At 54.6% G+C, this 24,484-nt stretch overlaps 1 protein-coding gene across 19 annotated transcripts in view; it reads left to right on the forward strand.

The window, feature by feature from the left end:
• The window catches only part of LOC105489750 (protein phosphatase 6 regulatory subunit 2), a 100,842-nt gene that overhangs the window by 69,359 nt on the left and 6,999 nt on the right, over positions 1-24,484 (forward strand). For 11 of the 19 annotated variants that reach the window (XM_011754779.2, XM_071080831.1, XM_011754773.2 and 8 more), the window contains 13 exons: positions 719-856; positions 2,597-2,662; positions 5,343-5,455; positions 5,869-5,985; positions 8,805-8,931; positions 10,252-10,404; positions 18,299-18,508; positions 19,435-19,499; positions 20,489-20,604; positions 22,957-23,042; positions 23,588-23,668; positions 24,066-24,163; positions 24,338-24,395. In XM_011754779.2, the coding sequence (XP_011753081.2) occupies positions 719-856; positions 2,597-2,662; positions 5,343-5,455; positions 5,869-5,985; positions 8,805-8,931; positions 10,252-10,404; positions 18,299-18,508; positions 19,435-19,499; positions 20,489-20,604; positions 22,957-23,042; positions 23,588-23,668; positions 24,066-24,163; positions 24,338-24,395 (1,428 nt within the window). The remainder of the gene's footprint in view (positions 1-718; positions 857-2,596; positions 2,663-5,342; positions 5,456-5,868; positions 5,986-8,804; positions 8,932-10,251; positions 10,405-18,298; positions 18,509-19,434; positions 19,500-20,488; positions 20,605-22,956; positions 23,043-23,587; positions 23,669-24,065; positions 24,164-24,337; positions 24,396-24,484) is intronic. The other 8 variants (XM_024795373.2, XM_011754777.2, XM_011754780.2 and 5 more) reach the window with 3 other exon arrangements.

Consider the following 24,484-nt stretch of genomic DNA (forward strand, 5'->3'; position numbering starts at 1 on the left):
CCAGCCCCCAGCCCAGTAGCCTGGACATAGCAGACACTTATCTCTGTAGGCTGAGTTGAGCTGAATTTGCAGCAAGCCCAGCCTTCAACTCTCCACTGTTACCTCAGATCCACCATCTGAGCAACTCACTGCGTCTGTGATGGGTGCTGTGCCTCCCCGTGGCCTCACGCTTAGCTGTCTACACTTCGTTGGTACTGGTCATCAGCCAGCCACAGAAGGCCTCTTTTTCTTTTCTAAAACCTCAGTCTTCTTTCCCCTTCAGCTGCTCACTGGTTTTGGTCAGCAGCTGGCATCTTGTGCACTCTGTGCTCCCTGGGTGTGTGTTCTAGGCCTGGGGCTGCCAGCGATGGCCATCAGCTCAGCTCAGCTCTGTCTACACCATTCGTTTCTATTGGAAAAACCCGAACCAGTAGGTATTGAATGGCAGCTTCTCACGCAGCCTGTGGTGCCCCGCCTGGGACAGCTGTGTCCTGTCAGTGCAGAGCCACAGCTGTCCCTGTGCAGCGGCCTCCCCCTACCAGGCCCTCACATACACCACTGCCTGGTAGAATTCTCTGCCTGTCCCTTGAGAGAGCTTTCTTACAATCTTGTCTGGGTCTTTCCGTTATTTCTGCTTGATATAATTAACAGTTCAACTTTCCCATGAGAGTTTTTGAAGGAGGAGTCTCATGGTTGTCAGGGTCAGCCCTGCCTGCCTCTCAGGTGTGTGTGATTTCAGGTGATTACATTTTTGAAGAAGAAGGACAAGTTCATCAGCCTGGTGTTGAAGCACATCGGCACCTCAGCGCTTATGGACCTGCTGCTGCGCCTGGTCAGCTGTGTGGAGCCAGCAGGGCTCCGGCAGGAAGTCCTGCATGTGAGTCCAGGAGTCCCCCCAGTTCCCGAGGGCAGGGGTGCTGCAGGAAGCCAGCTGGTTAAGTGCAGGAGCTCACAGCACCAGGGCGCCCGGCCCTCATCTCTTCACCCAGCGTGCACTTCTCCATGGGGCTGTTAGGGGTTCTTGTCGAGGATTGTGGCCTGCACCTTTCCCACTGTTCTGACTCAACTTGCTCAGAAGCGCGGAGCAGAGCGGTCCCTTCTCTCTGCAGTCTCCAGCCTCCTGCTCTGTGAAGAGGCTGAAATGGACTTATCTTGCCTGCCTCCTTTTCCCCTGCCAGCGCCCACCCCTGTGGCTTAGAGCAGGAGGTCAGTGAGGTGCTGGCCCTGCGTCCAGGCCTGTGCCTGCCAGGAGAGCCCTGGTGGACAGCAGTTACCTGCAGAGCCCCATTGTTTACCCTGGAGTGTGCATGCGTCTGTTCTGATGGTGTTTAGTCAGTGAGAGCAGGTGCTATAGTTCCCGAAAAGAGGAGGATGCCCCCCAGAGAAGTCCGGGAAATCCATGCCGCACAAACTTCCACTCACTGTTTGGCCAGCTTTGTTTATGGTGAGATTTAAAATAGAGTAGAGGCCGGGCGCGGTGGCTCTCACCTGTCATCCCAGCACTTTGGGAGGCGGAGGTGGGCGGGTCATGAGGTCAGGAGATGGAGACCATCCTGGCTAATATGGTGAAACCCTGTCTCTACTAAAAATACAAAAAATAGCCAGGTGTGGTGGCGGGCGCCTGTAGTCCCAGCTACTCGGGAGGCTGAGGCAGGAGAATGGTGTGAACCTGGGAGGCGGAGCTTGCAGTGAGCCGAGATCGCACCACTGCACTCCAGCCTGGGTGACAGAGCGAGACTCCGTCTCAAAAAAAAATAAATAAAATAGAGTAAACTGTGAGGCCCTCTCCCTGTTTCCCAGCTCCTAGAATCTGGACTCATCCAGGTGGTCACTGTCACTCTGAGGTTAGTAATGCTTCCTCAGGGAGCAGCTTCTCACTGGGCATGACCGACCATCACCCACCTTTTCACAGTGGACGCAGGGAATGACTGACCGTCACCCACCTTTGCACAGTGGACACAGGATCAGTACTAGCTGTGGTCATAGCCGTTAGTGGGAAGCCTGCAGAACTGTACATCAGGCAGCCTTTTAGCTGCTTTACTTGATTCACTTCACAAAGTAGCCACGTGGGGACAGGTCATCCCATTCTGGGATAAGGAATTTAGGCACAGGGCACAGCAGTGCGGTGTGGGAGCCAGATGTGGCCCAGACCTGCCGGACCCCGACACTCACACTGGGCCCCCGTTGCCCATGAGCTTGACCCCACAGTGTTCCTGTGGCCTCGCCAGGGTGGATTTACTCTTCCTCATCCTGGGAAGGCCCCAGTGCTGCAGGGAACAGCTGAGGCTTCTCTGGCTTCAGCATCCAGCAGGTTCCTGAGCTGTGGCCCGTGTGGCTCATTTGCACCCTGGTCCTTAGAGAGAAATCCTGAAGACAGAGCTTACATGTGCACCGTTAGGGCAGAGGCATGGTGGTCACCCCTTATTATCTTTTCAGCTACTTCCAGGACCTCCCAAAACTCAGTCATTGTGTGTTATTTGTGTTCTTTCTGGGTCTGGGACGTGTCAGGCAGAGTCTATTCTAGAAAACGGGTGCAGTGCTGCGCTGAAGGGGAAAGGTTCCTGCTGTTTACTTAGACGTGAGCAGCGACACTGAAAGGCCTCTTTTTCTCTTTCAGTGGCTGAATGAAGAGAAAGTCATCCAGAGGCTTGTGGAGTTGATCCACCCGAGCCAGGATGAAGATGTGAGTGTGCTGCTTACCAAGCTTCGTGCATGCTAGCCCAGGCCTGCGGCTGCTGGGCCATCTACTGCTGCCGGCCAAGGGAGCGAGGGAGGGGCAAGTCATCCCTTTCCTAAGATGAGGATCTGTTGGGTACTTTTCTCTCTTTAATCAAGCACTGACTTCTAGGCTGTTTTTTTTTTGTTTTTTTTTTGTTTTTTGTTTTTTGTTTTTTGAGGTGGAGTTTCGCTCTTGTTGCCCAGGCTAGAGTGCAATGAGGCGATCTTGGCTCACTGCAGCCTCCGCCTCTCGGGTTCAAGCGATTCTCCTGCTCACCCAGGCAGGTAAGCCACCACACCTGGCCTCTAGGCTGTTTTCTTGTTGTTTAAATAGAGAGGAGGTCTCACTACATTGCTCAGGCTGTTCTCAAACACCTGGCCTCAAGTGATCCTCCTACCTCAGCCTCCTAAAGTGCCGTGGTTACAGGAGTGAGCCACCATGCCTGGCCTAGGCTTTTTTTCCTTAACTGAAAAATAATATATGTGTATGATAAAAACAATTCTAGGACAGGCGCGGTGGCTCATGCCTGTAATTCCAGCACTTTGGGAGGCTGAGGCAGGCTGATCACTTGAGGTGATGAGTTTTGAGACCAGCCTGGCCAACATGGCGAAACCCTGTCTCTACTAAAAATTAGCCAGGCGTGGTGGAGGGTGCCTATAATCCCAGCCACTCAGGAGGCTGAGGCACGAGAATCACTCGAACCCGGGAAGGGGAGCTTGTAGTGAGTCGAGATCGCACGGCTGCACTCCAGCCTGGGCGACAGCGAGATTCTGTCTCAACAAACAAACAAAAGAACAATTCTAATAGAATTGTATTGGTCGTCTGCGACTGAATAGCAAATTACCCTGAAACGTAGTTGCTTATGGCAAGTATTTTTACCTGTAGCAGTATCAGTTTCTGTGGATCAGGCATCTGAATGTGGCTTAGTGGCTCTTCTGCTCATTCTCTCACAAAGTGCAGTCATCTCAGAGCTCCCCTGGGGTAGAGGCCAGCTCCATGGTCACAGATGGCTTGGCAGCATACAGTTCCTCAGGGCTGTGGGCCGAGGCCACCCTCGTCATTGTACCACGTGGGCCTCTCCACAGGGCAGCACACGACGTGGAGCTGAGCTTTCCCCTCACTCTTACTGTATTTGGCTCTTTAGAGCTGGGTGGCTGGGTCCAGCCCACACTAAAAGAGATGGGGGCTATAGGGGCATGAACTCCAGGAGGGGATTGTTAGGGGCCCCCTAGAAGCCACCCACCCTGGAAGCACCTAAGGTGACAATGGGGCTCCCTGTGGTGATGCCTGTTCAGAGTTTGGGGTACATCCCAGCAGACCTTTTCCTAGCATTACACGTATCTATCTATACATACAACCACGCGTCCTTGGCAAATTGGAAAACAGTGGTGCTGACTCGTGTCTGAGGCCTTCACCGCTGCCTGGCCAATCACCCTGCTTCGTTCTCTGTCAGCCCACAGGGCTGATCAGACAGATGGGAGAGGCCACACTGGCGTCTGTAGGAAGCGAGGAGGCCACCCTGCCTGAGAACCAGCGTCCACCCATGCATGTGGGTGTGGTGGACTGATGGCCTGTCCTGGGTCCCAAAGGCAGAGCTCAGGGCTAATCTGGCTGCTTTCTTTTCTCCCTAAAACACTCCTGTGAGTGTTTGCCCCTCCGTCTTCCCACAGCGTGTGAGCCAATGCTGCAAGGAGTCGGGTTGTTTCTCTCTGAATCACATTTGTCTTCCCTAGAGAACAACCCCGGCATTGTCAGCAGGGGCAGGTTCCCATCAGGGATTGTGTGTTAATGTTTCTCTAGAAAAGTTGAGTCCTCTGTTTTCTTGGTAGCAACTTCCCTATTTTCATCAGCTTACAGGACTCATTCTGAATAACAGCAGCTACTTATTACCACATTTAAAATACAGTATCAATAACATGGCCACATATTCAGTATATTTCAAAACGTGGATCACAGGTATAGCCCAGTATCTGCATTGCATATCTGACCATTATTAGCCCTGTTTTGAATTCCTAAAGATAGTTCAATGCAGCTTAAAAAAAAGAAAAATCTAACCAGATCTACATTTTGACAACAGAAAAGGCATACTCGAGCTTCTTTGAAATGAAGCTGTTGTCTGGAATCTTTGTAGAAAACTGGTTTAGAGAAAGTCCCACATCCTTTTTTTTTTTTTTGGAGACGGAGTCTCGCTCTGTTGCCCAGGCTGGAGTGCAGTGGCGCGATCTCGGCTCACTGCAGGGTCCACCTCCCGGGTTCACGCCATTCTCCTGCCTCAACCTCCCGAGTAGCTGGGACTACAGGCGCCTGCCACCATGCCCGGCTAATTTTTTGTATTTTTAGTAGAGATGGCGTTTCACTGTGTTAGCCAGGATGGTCTTGATCTCCTGACCTGATGATCCGCCCGCCTCTGCCTCCCAAAGTGCTGGGATTACAGGCCAGAGCCATTACACCCGGGCAAAAGTCCCACATCTTTTTAAAAAAAAAAAAGAAAGAAAGAATTTAACATCACAATGGTATTGAATAACAACAGAAGTCTAGCATCTGCCAGAGAAGCAGCAGGACTCGTGCCCTGTGTGCCTGCCAGGGCTGGTCCTGCTGTTTCTTCTCCACACTGAGGGGCTCTGTGTTTCCCTTGTCTTTTCAGAGGCAGTCAAATGCTTCTCAGACTCTCTGTGACATAGTTAGGCTGGGCAGAGACCAGGGCAGTCAGCTGCAAGAGGCTCTGGAGCCAGACCCCCTCCTCACAGCGCTGGAGTCGTGAGTGCTGGTGGGCCGTGGTGCTGGTGGGCCTCCCTTTCTGGGTCATGGGGACATCGCTGAGCCTCGCTCTGAGCACCAGGACATGCTGCCACCTCCTCTGATTCACATTCGAATGAACCCCAGGTTCAGAGCCCGTGTTAACTGGGGGCCTATTTCCAGAGGGAGGGGTCTCCAGAGGAGTCACCTGGCGGGTCTAGAGAGTGGGCCAGCAGCAGCAGGAGTGTCCTGAGAACCCTGGCGCCTGGCCTTGAGCCTGAGCAGGTTTAGGGTTTTGCTGGGGTCCTCCACGGGGAGCAAGGAGCATCCTTGCATCCTTTGTGTGTGTGTCTGCTCTGCCAGGCAGTGACCTCTGTGTGTGTCTCTTGTGTGTGTGTCTGATCTGCCAGGCAGTGACCTCTGTGTATGTCCAGCAGGCAGGACTGTGTGGAGCAGCTTCTGAAGAACATGTTTGATGGAGACCGGACGGAGAGTTGCCTCGTTAGCGGGACTCAGGTGTTACTCACCTTGCTGGAAACCAGGCGGGTTGGGTGAGTCTCATGAGGAGAAATCGTATGGAGCTGAACTTGGTGCTTCAGTGACTGGCAGCCCACATGAGCAGTCTGGATTATGTCATTTGTGTTTTTAATTTTTGATTATGCAAGCAATAACACAGATAGATTTCCCTTGTTGAAGGCTTGACTTTATGGCTGCGGCCAAGTCCCCTTGGACCCTCATCATCACTGGTGCTTCCTCTCCAGCCTGAAGCTGCTCGTCGTGACCAGTTGGCGATGCAGGTGTCGACATGTGTGGAGCAGGTGTGGTTGGCAGGTTTTCCCCGAGGACTGTTGTGACAAGTCCCCACAGCTCCTGTGTGTGCGTGTGTGTGTGTGTGTGGCAGGGTTTCCACAGCTCCTGGGTGTGCGTGTGTGTGTGTGGCAGGGTTTCCACAGCTCCTGTGTGTGTGTGTGTGTGGCAGGGTTTCCACCGCGACGCACAGTTATATATACATGTGTTTATCTCCCAGGCAGACACTGGCCCTCACAGGGTGGGGCTGTGGCATTAGCACTTGGTTCCCAGGCGACTGTCCTCCGTTGCACTTTCTCGTTCATCAGGTGTCATTTCTGTACCCACTGTGCACTAACACAGGCCCAAGGAGTCAGAGAACTGAGACACAGCCCCTTCTCTTTAATTGCTCCCATCTGGCACAGGAGGCCAGTGTGTGGACAGCCAGGGTGATGCAGAGTGGCGAGTGCCGTAGACATGCACTCTGTGCCTCAGGGCTCACAAGAAGGGACCCACATGGGGCTGGTGGGTGGAGCCTCGCAGTCAGGGACGTTTTCCCTGAGAGGCCGCATCTGGCAGAGACCACCTGGGATGAGGCAGTGAGGGGGTCCCAGTGTGGACACAAGCATGGGGCAATATGAGGCAGAGGAGAGTGGAGCTTGCTTGGAGGAGCTCCTTTGCTGTGACCCCACACCGCTATCCTCCGTTGCAGCTGTTGGAGGCCTGTTGAGGCACGACAGTGAATAGGCAGAGACAGAGGAGTCAGCAGCAGAAGTGAGTTCAGGTGAAAGTTGAATTTGTTTGAGGATATAGGTGCTGGAGACCCTTCTCTGACCCCAGGTAGAAATTTCAGGAAGTGTTTGAAACTGTTTCTCTGGATCACAGTGTGGCCTAGAAGGCCCTCAGGTCACAGAAGGCTGGGCAGTGCCAAAGCCTTTCAAGCAGTTGAAACTCCGAGGAGGACGCCCATCAGGCGCAAATGGAAAGACAGTCGAGTGGAGAGTCTGTGAGGGAGGCATTGGGACAGGGGGGTGTGGTTGGCCTGCCAGATGCCCAGGAGATCCTATAGTGTATGTCTCGAAAGGGCCGTATCAGTGTTCTCTGGGCATTTCCCCTCCTGGCCTGCCCCTGGCCCTTGAACCCCATCTGTGGATTCAGGTTCCCCACATGCCAGCGGGAACCTGATATCTCCAGGACATTTCCGTCGTCTCCATTCCATCACATGCGACGATGTCTAACTCTCCCAAGGTGACTGTAGCTCCCTTATTTCCGCATTCTGGGGAGAACGTAATTCAGCCCCCAACACTGATAGCCTGTGCTTTTTTAAAGTGAAAGAAAAAGGAACAATAAGAAAATGACAAGAAATTGACTTAACCTTGGTAGTGAGGTTGTTAGGACTGTCTCTGTCTCTCTCTCTCTTGTACTACCTAATACTTATTTGTTAGTTTATTAACCAAAAATAGTGTTAAAATGTTGTCATTTTTCTCTAGTTAGGCAAGTGGAATATTGATATTTTAATCTTCATAAATCCAGGAAAGCTGAGCCACTTCTGAGGCCCAGGCTCAACCCTACATGTGATGGAGGGGACTGTGTAAAAATCAGGAAAACAGAGAGAAGCCAGCTGTTTCTCTTTGATTCTTGTGCTGCTGCTGCTGCTGATTTTCAGATGGTGTCTTGCTCTGTCCCCCAGGTGGGAGTGCGGTGCCACGACCGTATCTCAGTGCGGCCTCAGAGTCCTGAGGCCTCAGAGTCCCTTGCAAAGTGCTGGGATTATAGGTGTGAGCCACTGCACCTCGCTCTCTGATTTTTGAAATTCTTTTGCTTATTACTTTAAAAAATATATGATTATGTATTATTTTTACAACTGGAAAGAGTGTTTAAATAAATATCTCAGACTTGCTTGAAAACACCACAGGGGCTGGGCATGGTGGCTCACACTTGTAATCCCAGCACTTTGGGAGGCAAGGCGGGCGATCACCTGAGGTCAGGTGATTGAGACCAGCCTGGCCAACATGGCGAAATCCTGTCTCTACTAAAAATACAAAAATTATCCGGGTGTGGTGGTCCATGCCTGTGGTGGTCCATGCCTGTAGTCCCAGCTACTCGGGAGGCTGAGGCAGGAGAATCACTTGAACCCAAGAGGTGGAGGTTGCAGTGAACTGAGATCGCATCATTGCACTCCAGCCTGGGTGACCAAGTGAGACTCTGGCTAAAAGTAAAAAAAAGAAGGTCCACACAGGAACAGTGTGAAAGATACAGGGATAGCAGTGAAGGTTTTCAAAGCAGGAGGACAGAGCAGCACCCCACCGGTGCTGGGGGCAGTGAGTCCTGTGTCACTTGCCCTTTCTCCATGTTCTCGGATGTCACAAGCAATCATCTTCCTGAAGGTCTTTAGTGCCTTTCTCTTCTATCTGTACCAGTCACCAGATCACGTGTGGAGACCTTGGGTAGCTGCACTCCTCTAGGATTTATTTTTGGGAAGTTAAAGAGGGCTCTTTCTGGAAGAAGAGGATGCACTGAGTTGCTGGTGAGGTTGGACAGGGCCCTGGTGTCCCCGGTCTCCATCTGCTTTCCTCATCCACAGGACAGAGGGCTTGGTGGACTCCTTTTCTCAGGGACTGGAAAGGTCATACACTGTCAGCAGCAGTGTACTACACGGCATCGAGCCTCGGCTGAAGGACTTCCACCAGCTCCTGCTCAACCCCCCCAAGGTAAATGGCCGTGGCGACTGCTGAGTGCCTTTGGAGGCCTCGCAGGGGAGGTTGATTTGCAGGGAGGAGAACCCACAGCGTGTCCCATAGGAAGCAGAGTGTGGAGTGAATGTGTTCTAAGACAGCCGTTCCCACCCCCCCACTTGAGAAGCACCGGGTAGGTGCCAAAACACATTTTCAGGACTGCTCTCCCAGATCTGCAAGTGCTCTTCTCTGCCTCTGCAGCTGACCTGGAGGTCACCACAGGCCTGGCCTCCAAGTTGGGGGCACCTAGCTAAGGGATGCTGGGCTCCTGAGAGAGGGGACCGGGGGTGGCAGGGGAGGCCCCTTGCCCCGCTCAGCAGCACTGGGCAGTGCGTGGGTCATGTTGAGGAGGGTGAAGCACACAAAGGCTCCTCCCGGCTCAGACTGCCAGCCAGGCGACTGCCCATCCCGTCTCACCCTCCCCAGACACAACGCCCCCCACCCCGTGCTGCGTAGCGCCCTCCTGACCTACAGCTCAGTTCCTCTCACTCGCCACCTTGGTAAGATCCACCTGCCCCCCTAGCGAGCCCTGTGGGGGCTCGGATTCTGTTTTGTCAGCCTGGAGCCTTCAGTGAAGAGAAGGCAGATGCATTATGCTGAGTGTAGGGGATCAGAAAAGACCTGTGGCCCATCTGAGGAGGCATTTCCGTCCGTCTCCCCAAAGTGTGTTCATGGGACACTTGTTAACTTGGTGTTCTGAGGTTGTGTCCGCAGAGGCAGCCCCACTGGGCATCCTCAGCGAGGCATCATGCCAAGGGCTCTGACCTCAGACTGGTGCCGCTGGCCCCATCTTGGACATCTCACCCGCTGAGGTGCATGGCTCTCTGGCCCCACAGGCTCAGACTGGAGTGCCCGTGAGCCATCCTGGGAGCACTCTTCTGAGGCCCTGAGGGGAGCAGCAGCCTCTTCACCCCACTGATCCCTTCATTTCTTCTGGCAGATAGCCCTCCCTGAGGAACCCCCACCATGCACCTCACCACCCTAGGCGGGGTCCCAGCGTGGACCCCCGCCATGCACCTCACCACCCTAGGCGGGGTCCCGGCGTGGACCCCCGCCATGCACCTCACCGCCCTAGGCGGGGTCCCGGCGTGGACCCCCGCCATGCACCTCACCGCCCTGGGCGGGGTCCCGGCGTGGACCCCCGCCATGCACCTCACCGCCCTGGGCGGGGTCCCGGCGTGGACCCCCGCCATGCACCTCACCGCCCTGGGCGGGGTCCCGGCATGAGCCCAGAGACTCCAGCAGTGGCCTCATTGCTCACAGGGCCTAACTGGGTGGTACCTTCTGTGTTTGCAGAAGAAAGCGATCCTGACCACCATTGGTGTGCTGGAGGAGCCCCTGGGGAATGCCCGTCTGCATGGCGCCCGCCTCATGGCAGCACTGCTGCACACAAACACACCCAGCATCAACCAGGAGCTCTGCCGGCTCAACACCATAGACTTACTGCTGGTAAGTGGGCCCCTCAGCCCCGCTGCGTGTCTGTGAGCGTGCCGGGCCTGGCCTGTGGACTTGTCGGGAGCCGCAGAGTGGGGCCCCAGCATTTGGACAAAGCTCTGCCAAGGGGAGGTGCCAGTCCCAAGGCTGGACCACAGGTCTCTGGTGGGGCACAGAGCAACAGTGAGGCGTGTCTCAGCTGCAGGCTCACGGGAAGTGACAAGTCTACTGTAGAATTGCCCTGAAAGCAGAAGGCGGATTTCTAGCCCTGTTTGACGGAATGGAGTGACATGTCTACCTCCTTTGTCATGTTCTGACTGAACAACGTAGAACTTACATGGTGGTTATTAAGTATAAAATGTGCTAAAAGAGAAGCTTCCGTCTTCCACAATAGAAGGTCAACCTGGCAGTTTTTGTCAAAGCCAGCGGGCAGTGCTTCTCCATCCTGCAGACGGCCTGCATGATGCTCCAGGTGTCTGGGGAGAGGAAAGGGCAGGCGGTGCTGGTGGGCAGTGCCAGTGAGCAGCCCTGGCTGTGGGCAGCAGGCTCCTCTGCAGAGAGCACAGGGCTGCTCCCCTGAGGGTGAGGGGCACTGCCCTAGTGGGTCCTGTTGGCAGACACAGCCTCCCCTCTTCTGCCTGGCTCTGGGGCTCTGCTGGAATCTCCCTGCAATCTTAGTCCCAGGATGAGCCGGTCTCAGAACTGGACTGGAAGTGCTGTCTGGCTCAGAAGTTCTGTCAGCATGTAGAAGTTCTGGGGCACTGCTTTGGCTGTGAGATCCCAGGCTGCTTCAGGGAAGCAATTACAAAAGACCTACTTTCCTTTTCCCTCTTCTTTTTTTTTTTGACACAGTCTTGCTCTACCGCCAGGCTGGAGTGCAGTGGCGCGACCTCGGCTCACTGCAATCTCTGCCTCCTGGGTTCAAGCGATTTTCCTGCCTCAGCCTCCCGACTAGCTGGGATTACAGGCACGCGCCACCACGCCCAGCTAATTTTTTTTGTATTTTTGGTAGAGACAGGGTTTCACCATGTTAGCCAGGATGGTCTCAAACTCCTGACCTCATGATCCACCCGCCTTGGCCTCCCAAAGTGCTGGGATTACAGGTGTGAGCCACTGTGCCCGGTCCCTTCTCCCTCTTTAAAATAATTCTCTCTTCCACTTTCTTCCTGTCTTTTATATTTACTGTGGTAAAATATCATAACATGAACTTGGCTGTTTTAATTATTTTAAGGTGTGTAACTCAGTGCATTCACCATCTTGTACAGCCATTGCCATTATCCATATCTAGAAGTTTTTCATTTTTCCAAACAGAAACTCTCTCTCTGTTAAACACTAACTCCCCATTCATTCTCCCTCTCCACAGCCTCTGGCAAACCACCTTTCTCTTTGTCTCTGACTTTGACTATTCTAGGTACAATTTATGAGTGGAATCGTAAAGTATTATCTTTTTGTGACTGACTGATTTCACTTAGCATTATGTGCCCAAAGCTCATTCAGTACTGTAGTGTATGTCCAAATTTCCTTCGTTTTTAAGGTTGAATAATTACTGTGTGGGGCCCACGTTCTGTCCGTGCATCCATCGGTGGACAGCTGGGTTGCTTCCAGCCTTGGCTGTTGAGAATAAGGCTGCTGTGTATGTGGGTGTGCAAATACGTGTTTGAGTCCTTCCTTTCAGTTCTTTTGGATAAATACCTACGAGGCCAGGTCATGTGACAGTTCCATGGTTAATTTTTGAGGCCAGACCTTTCCACAGTGGCTGCACCATTTTATCCTCCTGTCAGCAAAGGCTCCCCTTTCTCCACATCCTCACCCTCATCCCGCCGACACTTGTCTTCCTTCTCATGATGGTCATTTGATGTGGATGTGAAATGGTGTGTCCGTGTGGCTGATGCTCGTCATCTGATGTGCGTGTGGAACGGTGTCTCCGTGTGGTGCGTGTGGAGCGGTGTCTCCGTGTGGTGCGTGTGGAGCGGTGTCTCCGTGTGGTGCGTGTGGAGCGGTGTCTCCGTGTGGTGCGTGTGGAGCGGTGTCTCCGTGTGGCTGATGCTCGTCATCTGATGTGCATGTGGAACGGTGTCTCCGTGTGATGAGTGATGTTGAACATCTTCTCCTGCTCGTTGGCCATGTGAATAGCTTTGTTGGAGAAATGTCTATTCAACCTTCCTTTGACCATTTTTGAATTGAGTTGTTTTTTTTTTTGTTTGTTTGTTTGTTTTAGAAGTTCTTTACATATCCTGGATATTAATCCTTTATCAGATATACCCAAATATTTTCTTTGGGTTATCTTTTTACATAAAAAAATTTTTTAGACATAGGGTCTTGCGGTACAGTGATCGTAGCTCCCTGTAACCCTGAACTCTTGGGTTCAAGTGATCCTCCCACCTCAGCCTCCTGCGTAGCTAGAACTGCAGGTGTGCGTCACCACATCCAGCTAATTTATATATTTTTTGTGGAGATGGGGCCTCACTGTGTTGATCAGGCTGTTTTTGAACTCCTGACTTACAGAGTGCTGGAATTAATAGGCGTGAGCCACCAGCCCCCTGCCTTTACTCCTTTGACACACAAGTTTTAAATTTTGGTGAAATGCAATTTTCTTTTTTTTCTTTGTTGCCTGTGCTTTCGGTGTCATATCCAAAAAAGTCATTTCCAAATCAGTATCATGAAACTTTTCTTCTGTGCTTCCTTCGAAAAGTTTTATGTTTTCTCTCTGATGTTTAGGTCTTTGATCCATTTTGAATTAATTTTTGTATCTGGTGTAAGATAAGGGTCCAGCTTCATTCTTTTACATGGGGTTATCGAGTTTTCCCAGCACTTGTTGAAGACGGTCCTAGGCCAGGCACGGTGGCTCACGCCTATAATCTCAGCACTTTGGGAGGCCAAGGCAGGCAGATCACCTGAGGTCAGGAGTTCGTGACCAGTCTGGCCAACATGGCACAACTCCGTCTCTACAAAAAATACAAAAATTAGCCAGGCGTGGTGGCGGCGCCTGTAATCCCAACTACTTGGGAGGCTAAGGCAGGAGAATCACTTGAACCCGGGAGGCGGAGGTTTCAGTGAGCCGAGATTGCGCCACTGCACTCCAGCCTGGGTGACAGAGTAAGATTCCGTTTCAAAAAAAAAGAAACACTGTCCTTTCTCCCATGAATGGTCTTGGCCTAATTGTTAAAAAACCAGCTGGCTGGCCGGGCGCGGTGGCTCACGCCTGTAATCCCAGTACTTTGGGAGGCTGAGGCAGGTGGATCATGAGGTCGGGTGATCGAAACCATCCTGTAACATGGTAGTTTACCATGAAACCTCATCTCTACTAAAAATACAAAAAAGGTAGCCAGACGTGGTGATGGGCGCCTGTAGTCCCAGCTACTCGGGAGGCTGAGGCGGGAGAATGGCATGAACCCGGGAGGTGGAGCTTGCAGTGAGCTGAGATCGCGCCACTGCACTCCATCCAGCCTGGGCAACAGAGCGAGACTCCGTCTCAAAAAAACAAACAAACAAAAAAAACAGCTGGCCGTGTGTGCAGTGGTTTCTTTCTGGACTCTCTGTTCTATTTTGTTGTTTTATATGTCTGTCCTTATGCCAGTGCCCCACTATTTTGGTGACTGTAGCTTTGTAGTAAGTCATAAGTGTGAGTTTTCCAACTTTGTTCTTTTTCAAGATTGTTTTGGCTATTCAAAGTCGTCCCTTGAGATTCTGTATGAATTTGGGGATGGGTTTTTCGATTTTTGCAAAAATACTGTTGAGATTTTGGGAGGGATTGCATTGAATTCATAGATCACTTTGGGTAATACTGTCTTCTTAACAATATTAAGTCTTCAATCCATGAACACAGATGTCTTCCTATTTATTTATTTATATTTTTGAGACAGAATCTCACTCTGTTGCCCAGACTGGAGTGCAGTGGTGCAATCTCGACTCATCGCAACCTCCGCCTCCTGGGTTCAAACAAGGCTCTTGCCTCAGCCTCCCGAGTAGCTGGGACTACAGGCGCCCCCCACCACGCCCGGCTAATTTTTTGTATTTTTAGTAGAGATGGGGTTTCACCGTGTTAGCCAGGATGGTCTTGATCTCCTGACCTTGTGATCCACCTGCCTCAGCCTCCCAAAGTGCTGGGATTACAGGCATGAGCTACCGTGTCCGGCCTAGGTCTTTAAATTCTTGTAGCAGTGTTTTGTAGTTTGCAGTATACGAATCTTTTATCTCCTTGACTTAATTCTTTTGGATGCTATCATATATAAAATTGTTTTCTTACCTTCCTTTTTGGATTATTCAGTGCTAGTGTATGGAAATGCAACTGCTTTTTTTTTTTTTTTTTTTTTTTTTTTTGAGACGGAGTCTTGCTCTGTCGCCCAGGCTGGAGTGCAGTGGCCGGATCTCAGCTCACTGCAAGCTCCGCCTCCCGGGTTTACGCCATTCTCCTGCCTCAGCCTCCCGAGTAGCTGGGATTACAGGCACCTGCCACCTCGCCCGGCTAGTTTTTTGTATTTTTTTTAGTAGAGACAGGGTTTCACCGTGTTAGCCAGGATGGTCTCGATCTCCTGACCTCGTGATCCGCCCGTCTCGGCCTCCCAAAGTGCTGGGATTACAGGCTTGAGCCACCGCGCCCGGCCGCAACTGCTTTTTTGTGTGTCAATTTTGTATCCTAGAACTTTGCTGAATTTGTTTATTATCTTTAGCAATTTATGTGGAATATTTAGAATTTTCTGTGTGTAAGATCATATCAGGCCGGGTGTGGTGGCTCACATCTGTAATCCCAGCACTTTGGGAGGCCTAGATGGGAGGATTGCTTGAACCCAGGAGTTTAAGACCAGCCTGGGCAACATAGTGAGACCTTGTCTCTACAGAATAAATGGGAATAAAAATTAGGCAGGTGTGGTGGCACAGATCTGTAGTCCCAGCTATTCAGGAGACTGAAGAGGGAGGATCGCTTGAGTCTGGGAGGTCAGGGCTGCAGAGCCAAGATCACGCCACTGTGTGCACTTCAGCCAGGACAACAGAGCAAAACCCTTGCTAAAAAAAAATCATGTCATTTGGGAACAAAGATAATTTTACTTTTGCCTTTACCATTTGGATGCCTTTTCTTTCTATTTCTTGCCTAATTGCTCTGGCTAAGACTTCTAAGAGAAGATTGAATAGAAGCGGTGAGAGGGGGCATCCTTGCCTTGCTCCTGATCTTAGAGAAGTTTTCAGTCTTTCAGTATTGAATGTGTTGTCAGCTGTGAGCTTCTCATAGGTGCCTTTATCATACTGAAGATAGTTCCTTCTATTCCTTTATCATACTGAAGATGGTTCCTTCTATTCCTTTATCATACTGAAGATGTTTCCTTCTATTCCTTTATCATACTGAAGATGTTTCCTTCTATTTCTAGTTTGAGTGTTTGATCAAGAAAGTACGTTGATTTTTTTTTTTTTTTTGAGACAGAGTTTCACTCCTGTTGCCCAGGCTGGAGTGTGGTGGCGTGATCTCGGCTCACTGCAGCCTCTGCCTCCTGGGCTCAAGCGATTCTCCTGCTTCAGCCTCCTGAGTAGCTGAGATTACAGGTGCCCACCACCACGCCCGGCTAATTTTTGTATTTTCAGTAAAGACGGGTGTCACCACGTTGGCCAGGCTGGTCTTGAACTCCTCACCTCAGGTGATCCACCCTCCTCAGCTTCCCAAAGTGCTGGGATTACAGGCGTGAGCCACCGCACCCGGCCGTATGTGGAATTTTATCAGATTTTGTTTGTATGAGTTGAGATATCATTTGGCTTCTGTCCTTTACCCTGTTAATGTCGTATATCGATTGATATTCATATGTGGATCCATCTTTGCATTTGAGGAGCAAATCCCACTTTATCCTGGTATATAATTTTTTGTTTGTTTGTTTGTTTTGTTTTGTTTGGTTTGGTTTGGTTTTTGAGACGGAGTCTCATTGTCGCCCAGGCTGGAGAGCAGTGGCCGGATCTCGGCTCACTGCAAGCTCCGCCTCCCAGGTTTACACCGTTCTCCTGCCTCAGCCTCCGGAGTAGCTGGGACTACAGGCGCCCGCCACCTCGCCTGGCTAGTTTTTTGTATTTTTTAGTAGAGACGGGGTTTCACCATATTGGCCAGGCTGGTCTCGATCTCCTGATCTCGTGATCCGCCCGTCTTGGCCTCCCGAAGTGCTGGGATTACAGGCTTGAGCCACCGCGCCCGGCCTGTAATTCTTTTGATAAGATGCTAAGTTTGGTTTGCTGGTATTTTGCATCCATGTTCATACGGAATATTGGTTTGTAGTTTTCTTTTCTTGTAGTGTCCTTGTCTGGCTTTGGCATCGGGGTAATGCTGTCCTCACAGAATGAATTAGAAAATGTTCTCTCCTCTTCAGTGTGTTTGAAGAGTTTGAGAAGGATTGGTGTTAGTTCTTCTTTAAACGTGTGGTAGAACTCATCGCCAGGACATGAAAAACAAGCGGCAGCAAAATAAATGTTCGGTAGAACTTCCCAGCAAAGTCATCTTGTCTGGGCTTTTCTTTCTTGAGAGGTAGGTCTGACCCCATGTTATAGATGAGGTAACACAGTCAAGCCTTCTCCAGAGTTGCTCAAGGTCACGTGGGCAGAGAAGGTGAAGCTGAGATTTAGGAGCGTGTTCCTGTGGAGAAGAACATGAAGCAAATGAGCCTCCTGCCTTTCTCTAGCTCCAACCCCACTGTGTGGAACCAGGGGCTCAAGCTCGAATCCTGGTGTGGAATATATACCTCCCCCCATTCCCCTCCCCACACAGTCCTCCTCCTCCTCCATGGAGGCGGAAGAGGGTCTGGGACACAGGCTGCCGTGGCCCCTGGAATGTAAGAGGCAACAGTGGGGGGTGAGTGGGTCAGACCTATGTCCCCCTCTCTGTCCTCGTCTGGAAGGGGCTACATGGGAGGTGAGAGACAGCAGCTGTCCTCGCTCTGCCACCTCTGTCCCCAGGGGAGTGCCTAGGTGGCCAGAGCCTCCTCTGGGCTTCAGCCCATGCTGCTTAGGTCTGGGCTCCCTTAAGGGGTGTCTGGATATGCCCCTCCCAGTCTCATGTTTGTGTGGTGGACGATGTGCACACGCCTGCCCATCCTGGGTGGAATCCTCATGTGCTCGAGAGTCTAACACACTTCCGGTGACTCACAAGAAAGGCAGAATCATAAAGGAACTTTTCACATACTTAGAACTGAAGAAGAATAAAAATACTACTCAGCAAAATGTGTAGAATGTAGTTAAAATTGATTGTATACGGGGAAATGTAGCCTTTAAAGACAGACTGGAAAAGAAGAAAGGCTGCAAATTAATGAGTTAAGCTTCCAACTTAAGGACAAAAGAAGCTCACGCCTGTCATCCCAGCACTTTGGGAGGCCGAGGTGGGCGGATCACCTGAGGTTGGAAGTTCAAGACCAGCCTGACCAACATGGCAAAACCCTGTCTCTACTAAAAATAGAAAAATTAGCTGGACATGGTGGTGGGCACCTGTAATCCCAGCTACTCGGGAGGCTGAGGCAGGAGAATCACTTGAACCCAGGAGGCAGGGGTTGCAGTGAGCCGATATCGCGCCACTGCACTCCAGTCTGGGAATAGAGCAAGACTCCATCTCAAAAAAAAAAAAAAAAAAAGAATAAACCCGCAGAAAGTAGAAAGAAGGTGATGACTCAGATCGGAGCAGAGACCGATGGACACCCACAGGCAGGAGACAGACGTGCCCGTGGCTACCACAGGCAGGAGACGGAAGTGCCCGTGGCTATTTGAATTTGAAGAAGCTCCTTAACAGAGAGATGAGCCTCAGGAAAACGCCTAAAACTCCTTCCTGGCTGCCCAGAGACTACTCGTGAGGAGTTAGGACGCCACCTTTAGGAAGGGTTTCCCTCCCCTTTGTGGTGTAGCCGGCAGGAGAAAACCGACCTAAGAACTGTCTTCTGTCCTCTTTACCCAGGACTTGTTCTTTAAGTACACCTGGAATAACTTTCTGCACTTCCAAGTGGAACTCTGCATAGCCGCTATTCTCTCCCACGCTGCCCGCGAGGATAGGACAGAAGCCAGCGGGTCCGAGAGCAGGGCGGAGCCTCTGCATGAGAATGGGAACCGGAGCCTGGAGACCCCCCAGCCTCCTGCCAGCCTCCCTGACAACACAATGGTGACCCACGTGAGTCCAAGCAGCATCCAGCTTATCAGCGCCAGCTGCGCCCCACTCAGACCGCGTCCACGTCAGCGCTGACGTGTGCCGGACCTTGCTGTGCAGCTGACACGGGGGCAGGGCTTGGAAAAGGGTCCCCAGGTGTCGGTCAGAGGCTCGGAGACAGTGGGCTTTGGGTTTGAGTGGGGCTTGCAGGTCTCATTGCCACCTGCTTTCAGCAGGGCACTGGTGCCTTCTGTGTGCAGGCCTGGCAGGGGTTAGCACTGGATAAGATGAGTCCAGTCTGGCCTCCAGCTGGAGGCCCGGAGAATAAATGCCCAGGGGGCAGCAGTGTCAGTGATGAGGAATAAATGCCCAGGGGCCAGCAGTGTCAGTGATGGGAACCGCATGGTGGGGAGAGGGTGTTGAGGGATCTGCAGGCCAACCAGGGACCGTCACCCAGATAGCAGGGCCACGGGTATATCGTAGTGTGAGGTGGAGCCCAGGAAAAACATCTCAGGTACAAGAAGTGATCTGTGTCAGGGCCTGGAGGTGAGAGAAAGTGCTGAGGACAAACAGCCCTATTGTTCCCTCTGGACACGGAGGAAGAGGGTAGGAGAGTGACCGAAGTCGGGGGCAATTGGGAGACGGGGAGAAGGCCCAGGGGAAGGCAAGGGTCAGGGGGCAATTCCAGGAGTCAGAGGAGAAGGGAGAGGGTCCTTTTCTCAGGCTTCATCTTCAGGGCGCTCAGCAGTATGAGCTGCTGAATAGCACCCTCCTCTGGTGTTTGGTGAGGACCACAGAGGCTGAGGCTGTGCGTGTGCAGCAGTTAAGGGCCTGCAAAGTCCACACAGACGTGGTGGCCGCCAGCCAGCCCTGCCCAGTCCAGGGATGGGTGGAGGGGTGCATGCCTCCTTCAGACCCTGACTCACTCTGCCCCCCACCCCACCCATCAGCTGTTCCAGAAGTGCTGCCTGGTGCAGAGGATCCTGGAGGCCTGGGAAGCCAATGACCACACACAGTAAGAGCCATTCGGACATGGAGGGACCCAGCCTGGCCAGTCAGGGATGCAGAGACGCACCTCACTCAAGCCCTGGCGGCACTGCGTGCAGGACTGCAGGATCGGGCGGAGTGTCGGGTGTGCGATGCGGCCCCACACTCTGGGGCTGCCGTGCAAGGGGCCCTCCTACTGGGTGGACAGCTGCAAATACTACTTGGGGAGGGGACACGGGGAGCTGACAGGAAGCGGTCCCGTCCCCACCAGGCACCTGCTCTGGCCCCCGCCCAACCTAGTTTGCCTAGGCTTTGCCAAACTCTTGCGGGTCCCCTGTCCATTCCTGATCTTCCCCAAGAACTCAGGCCCTCCGTCAGCACTCACACACGGGGACACATTATTTTGGTCTTTCCGTGTCTGCTGCTTAATGGGTGCTCCCTCTGGTCAGAACACATGTCTTGCTTATTGTCCTGGGCCCAGAGCCATCTCCACCCATTGGTTGTCCTGCTGGGAGCTTTCTGGCTCTGGGCGATGTGAGGAGGGACTCACGGAAGCTGGGAGGGGTCTGAGTGCAGCTGTGGGGAAGCAGAGGCTGAGCTGGGCTGCACAGCATGGAGGTCCTGCCCGCCCCTCCCTGCAGGGTGCTGAGCCTGAGCTTTGTAGCTGACAGGGTGCGCTCACCTCCTGTGCCACTGCTGCCACCAGCGGGGCTTAGGCCATGCCACGGCCTTTCTGCCTCCATTTCCCTGTCTGTAAAATGGGGTGAGAGCAGTGTCTGTCTCCTCGTCTGTCTCAGGGGCACTTTTGGTGGTGAGGTTGGGGTGAGCCTCTGCATGTGGCAGGTGCTGCTCAAACAGAAGTGTCCTGGAGGCAGGGCCAGGGGCGCGAGCGCTGGGCAGAGGCCAGGCACTTGCTCTGGAAGTGAACCTGGAGGCCTCTGCCACTTGGTTCTCTGGGTCATGGGTCTGGCAAGGTCAGGACTAGGAGGCCGCCCTGATGGTGCCTGTTGCTTTCAGGGCAGCGGGTGGCATGAGACGTGGGAACATGGGCCACCTCACGCGGATCGCCAACGCGGTGGTACAGAACCTGGAGCGGGGCCCTGTGCAGACGCACATCAGCGAGGTCATCCGAGGTGAGCCCCCAACCCGGTCATCCTGCTGGTCATGGGCACCGGGGCCCCAAAGGAGCTGCCGCCTGAGGCTGCCCTCTGCCCGTCAGCAGGTGCTGACTGCACTGACAGTGAGAGACCCCGCCGCCACCTCTGTGCTCTCACTTCACACATCAGATATCTCCTCGGGGGGCCTGGGTCTCGCGTGTCAGTTCTGTTGGGCGGACTGTGGAGACCCTGCCAGGCGTCAGCATGTGGCACAAGAGACAGTCCTGCCGGGGCAGTTGGTGACTCCGGAGCTGGTGCTCAGAAGCCATTAGCACCGCCAGGCTCCTTGCATCTGATGGAGCCCTGCCTGGCTGGGCTGTCCTGGCCGTGTGCTCTGCACTCAGGTGATTGGAGAGTCTCATTCTCACTCAGGTGTGAGACTTCCTAGCACAAGTCTCAGGGGAGCAGGTAGCAGCCTGTTTCTTAAGAACACAGTGGGGGCCGGGCGCGGTGGCTCAAGCCTGTAATCCCAGCACTTTGGGAGGCCGAGACGGGCGGATCACGAGGTCAGGAGATCGAGACCATCCTGGCTAATATGGTGAAACCCCGTCTCTACTAAAAATACAAAAAACTAGCCGGGCGAGGTGGTGGGCGCCTGTAGTCCCAGCTACTCGGGAGGCTGAGGCAGGAGAATGGCGTAAACCCGGGAGGCGGAGCTTGCAGTGAGCTGAGATCCGGCCACTGCACTCCAGCCTGGGCGACAAAGCGAGACTCCGTCTCAAAAAAAAAAAAAAAAACACAGTGGGTTAGATGGGCACAGGCACAGCACATGTGTGGCAGAGGCGGGCCCAGCTGTGGCCCCTCCTCCCTATACCTGTGTAAGGTGAAGAAGCTCTGGATAGTCCTCCCTGCACCCCAGGACCATAGTGAGGGGTCTCCTGGGTTGGTCTCCATTAGGCCCTGGCGAGGTCAGGCCCACCGGCTGCCGTCATAAATAATAAAAGGGCAGGAGGAGCTTCCCCACATCCTGGAGGGCAAAGCACATGGGTAGAGGTCGAGGCCAGGGACGGCTCCCCGGGGCAGAGGCAGTTTAGGGAGGCGAGGGGCAAGCAGGAAGCCCTTGGGTCATCCCACACGATCTCCAGATGTGAGTCCTTCCAGGGCTCTGACCTCCCCGGAAAAACAGGACACGTGCCCCGGCCTGTGGGCTGCTGCTGAGTTTGGGCCTGTGAGGCCGGGAGGAGGAGGCCGGCGTGGGGCGGGGAGGAGGAGGCCGGCGTGGGGCCGGGAGGAGGAGGCCGGCGTGGGGCCGGGAGGAGGAGGACGGCGTGGGGCGGGGAGGAGGAGGCCGGCGTGGGGCCGGGAGGAGGAGGCCGGCGTGGGGCGGGGAGGAGGAGGCCGGCGTGGGGCCGGGAGGAGGAGGACGGCGTGGGGCGGGGAGGAGGAGGCCGGCGTGGGGCCGGGAGGAGGAGGCCGGCGTGGGGCGGGGAGGAGGAGGCCGGCGTGGGGCGGGGAGGAGGAGGCCGGCGTGGGGCGGGGAGGAGGAGGCCGGCGTGGGGCCGGGAGGAGGAGGCCGGCGTGGGGCGGGGAGGAGGAGGCCGGCGTGGGGCGGGGAGGAGGAGGCCGGCGTGGGGCCGGTAGGAGGAGGCCGGCGTGGGGCGGGGAGGAGGAGGCCGGCGTGGGGGCCGGTAGGAGGAGGCCGGCGTGGGGCCGGTAGGAGGAGGCCGGCGTGGGGCGGGGAGGAGGAGGCCGGCGTGGGGCCGGTAGGTGGAGGCCGGCGTGGGGCCGGTAGGTGGAGGCCGGCGTGGGGCCGGGAGGAGGAGGCCGGCGTGGGGCGGGAGGAGGAGGCCGGCGTGGGGCGGGGAGGAGGAGGCCGGCGTGGGGCCGGTAGGAGGAGGCCGGCGTGGGGCCGGTAGGAGGAGGCCGGCGTGGGGCGGGGAGGAGGAGGCCGGCGTGGGGCCGGTAGGTGGAGGCCGGCGTGGGGCCGGTAGGTGGAGGCCGGCGTGGGGCCGGGAGGAGGAGGCTGGCTGCTTTCTTAGATTCTGTTCCGCGGCTTCTCATTTCTGGGAGTTCCTCACCGTGGGCTTCCGCACCAACAGACTTGGAACTCGGATGCCCATTGGGGTCTCGGTAGGAGCGGATGTACCCACCACCCTGCCCACAGTTGCTGCACCTCAATCTCAGTGTGGCCCCAGGTCCCTCCAGACACGCGGCTGTGCTGCCTCCTTCCCATCCGGCAAAGCCCGTGCTTCAGGCCCTCAGACGGACTGACCGCGGTAGCAGCGCCCCATCCTCCTGGACCCACGATGCACCTGCTGTAGCTCCTGGGTGCCTTGCGCCATCTGCACGGAGTCTCCCAGGGCTCACCAGGCAGCACTTCCCTTGCAGGGCTCCCTGCGGATTGCCGTGGCCGCTGGGAGAGCTTCGTGGAGGAGACACTGACGGAGACGAACCGCAGGAACACTGTGGACCTGGTGAGGAGGCTCGAGGCTGCCCCCTCGGCATGTGCACGGTGCTGGGACGCCGTCCGACGCTCCTGCCTGTGCCCTGAGGCAGAGGCCAAGGGAGGCACAAGGGGCCGCACACCTGCCTGCTCCTGTTGCACGCGGCGCCCCTGCGTAGCCCGCAAGTGTGCAGTGTGTCCTCTGGGCTGGTGTCCATAACAGAGACCCTGTCCTGTGCCACACCAGGGCTGGGTCTCTGAGGACCTCTGTGCAGAGCCGGTGTTGGCCTCAGTTCCCTTCCCTCCCACTCCAGGAGCTGTAGCTTATTGGCAGAGGGCTCCTTTTGCCTGAGACCCACAACCTGCCCCCTGCACATGGAGGTTGGGCTGTCACGGGGCCTTGGCCTCACCTGGGCACCTTACACAACACGGCCTCTGGGGCCCAGAGATCTGACGAGTGACGTGCTGGGCGGGGTCTGGGAGCCCTGGGCTGGGCAGGGTCCTGGGCGCTGGGCTGGGTGGGATCTGGGGCGCTGGGCTGGCTCACACGCCCACCCCATCTGGCCTGTGTTTTAGGTGAGCACTCACCACCTTCACTCCTCGAGTGAGGACGAGGACATTGAGGGTGCTTTCCCTAACGAGCTGTCCCTTCAGCAGGTGAGGGCGTGGCCGGCACCTGTGTGCGCTGCGCTTGGTCCTCCAGACGAGTCTGATGGCATCTCACTAGCAAAGGGGAGAGGGGGCTCGTCTCCGAGCACGTATGGGGCGGGGTGGGTCTGAGGGGAGAACCCCAAAGTCACTCCACCTTGATGAGAGCGCTGAGAACACAGCAGATGGACTCCAAAGTCAGAATATGGGGCGTATCTCAGATGTGACCGCAGCGGGCGCGCAGCCTGAGTTTCGGTAGAATCGTGAGCCCTGAACGGTCAGAGTTTACTGCCGGCTTTTGCTGGAGGAGAAGCTCCTGAACAACTAGAGAGCCTGTGGTTCCAAAGAACAGCCTCCAGGCCTGAGGCTGCTCCATGACTGGTGTCCCTGCCTCCCTCCCTCCCAGGCCTTCTCTGACTACCAGATCCAGCAGATGGCAGCCAGCTTCGTGGATCAGTTTGGCTTCAATGATGAGGAGTTTGCAGACCAGGACGACAACATCAAGTGAGTCTGCTTGGACGCCCGTCCTCGATGCTGGGGTCCCACGGGGGCAGCTCCCTGAGGCCTTGCCAGGAGTGCGGCCTGATGTCCCTAGTGAGCACCAGGGGAGGAGAACTGCGGCCCCAGATGAGCAGTGAGGGGGCAGAAGCGCTGAGACCACCCTCCTTGCTCTTGCAGTGCCCCGTTTGACAGGATTGCAGAGATTAACTTCAACATCGACGCTGACGAGGACAGTGTGAGCCAGCGGGGCTGTGTGGCACTATGCGGGGCTGTGTGGCGTGCGGGCACCCTTTTCCCAGGCAGCTCAGGCCGCGCCCATGGCTC

This window comes from Macaca nemestrina, chromosome 15 (assembly GCF_043159975.1).
Source record: "Macaca nemestrina isolate mMacNem1 chromosome 15, mMacNem.hap1, whole genome shotgun sequence".
NCBI lineage: Eukaryota > Metazoa > Chordata > Mammalia > Primates > Cercopithecidae > Macaca > Macaca nemestrina.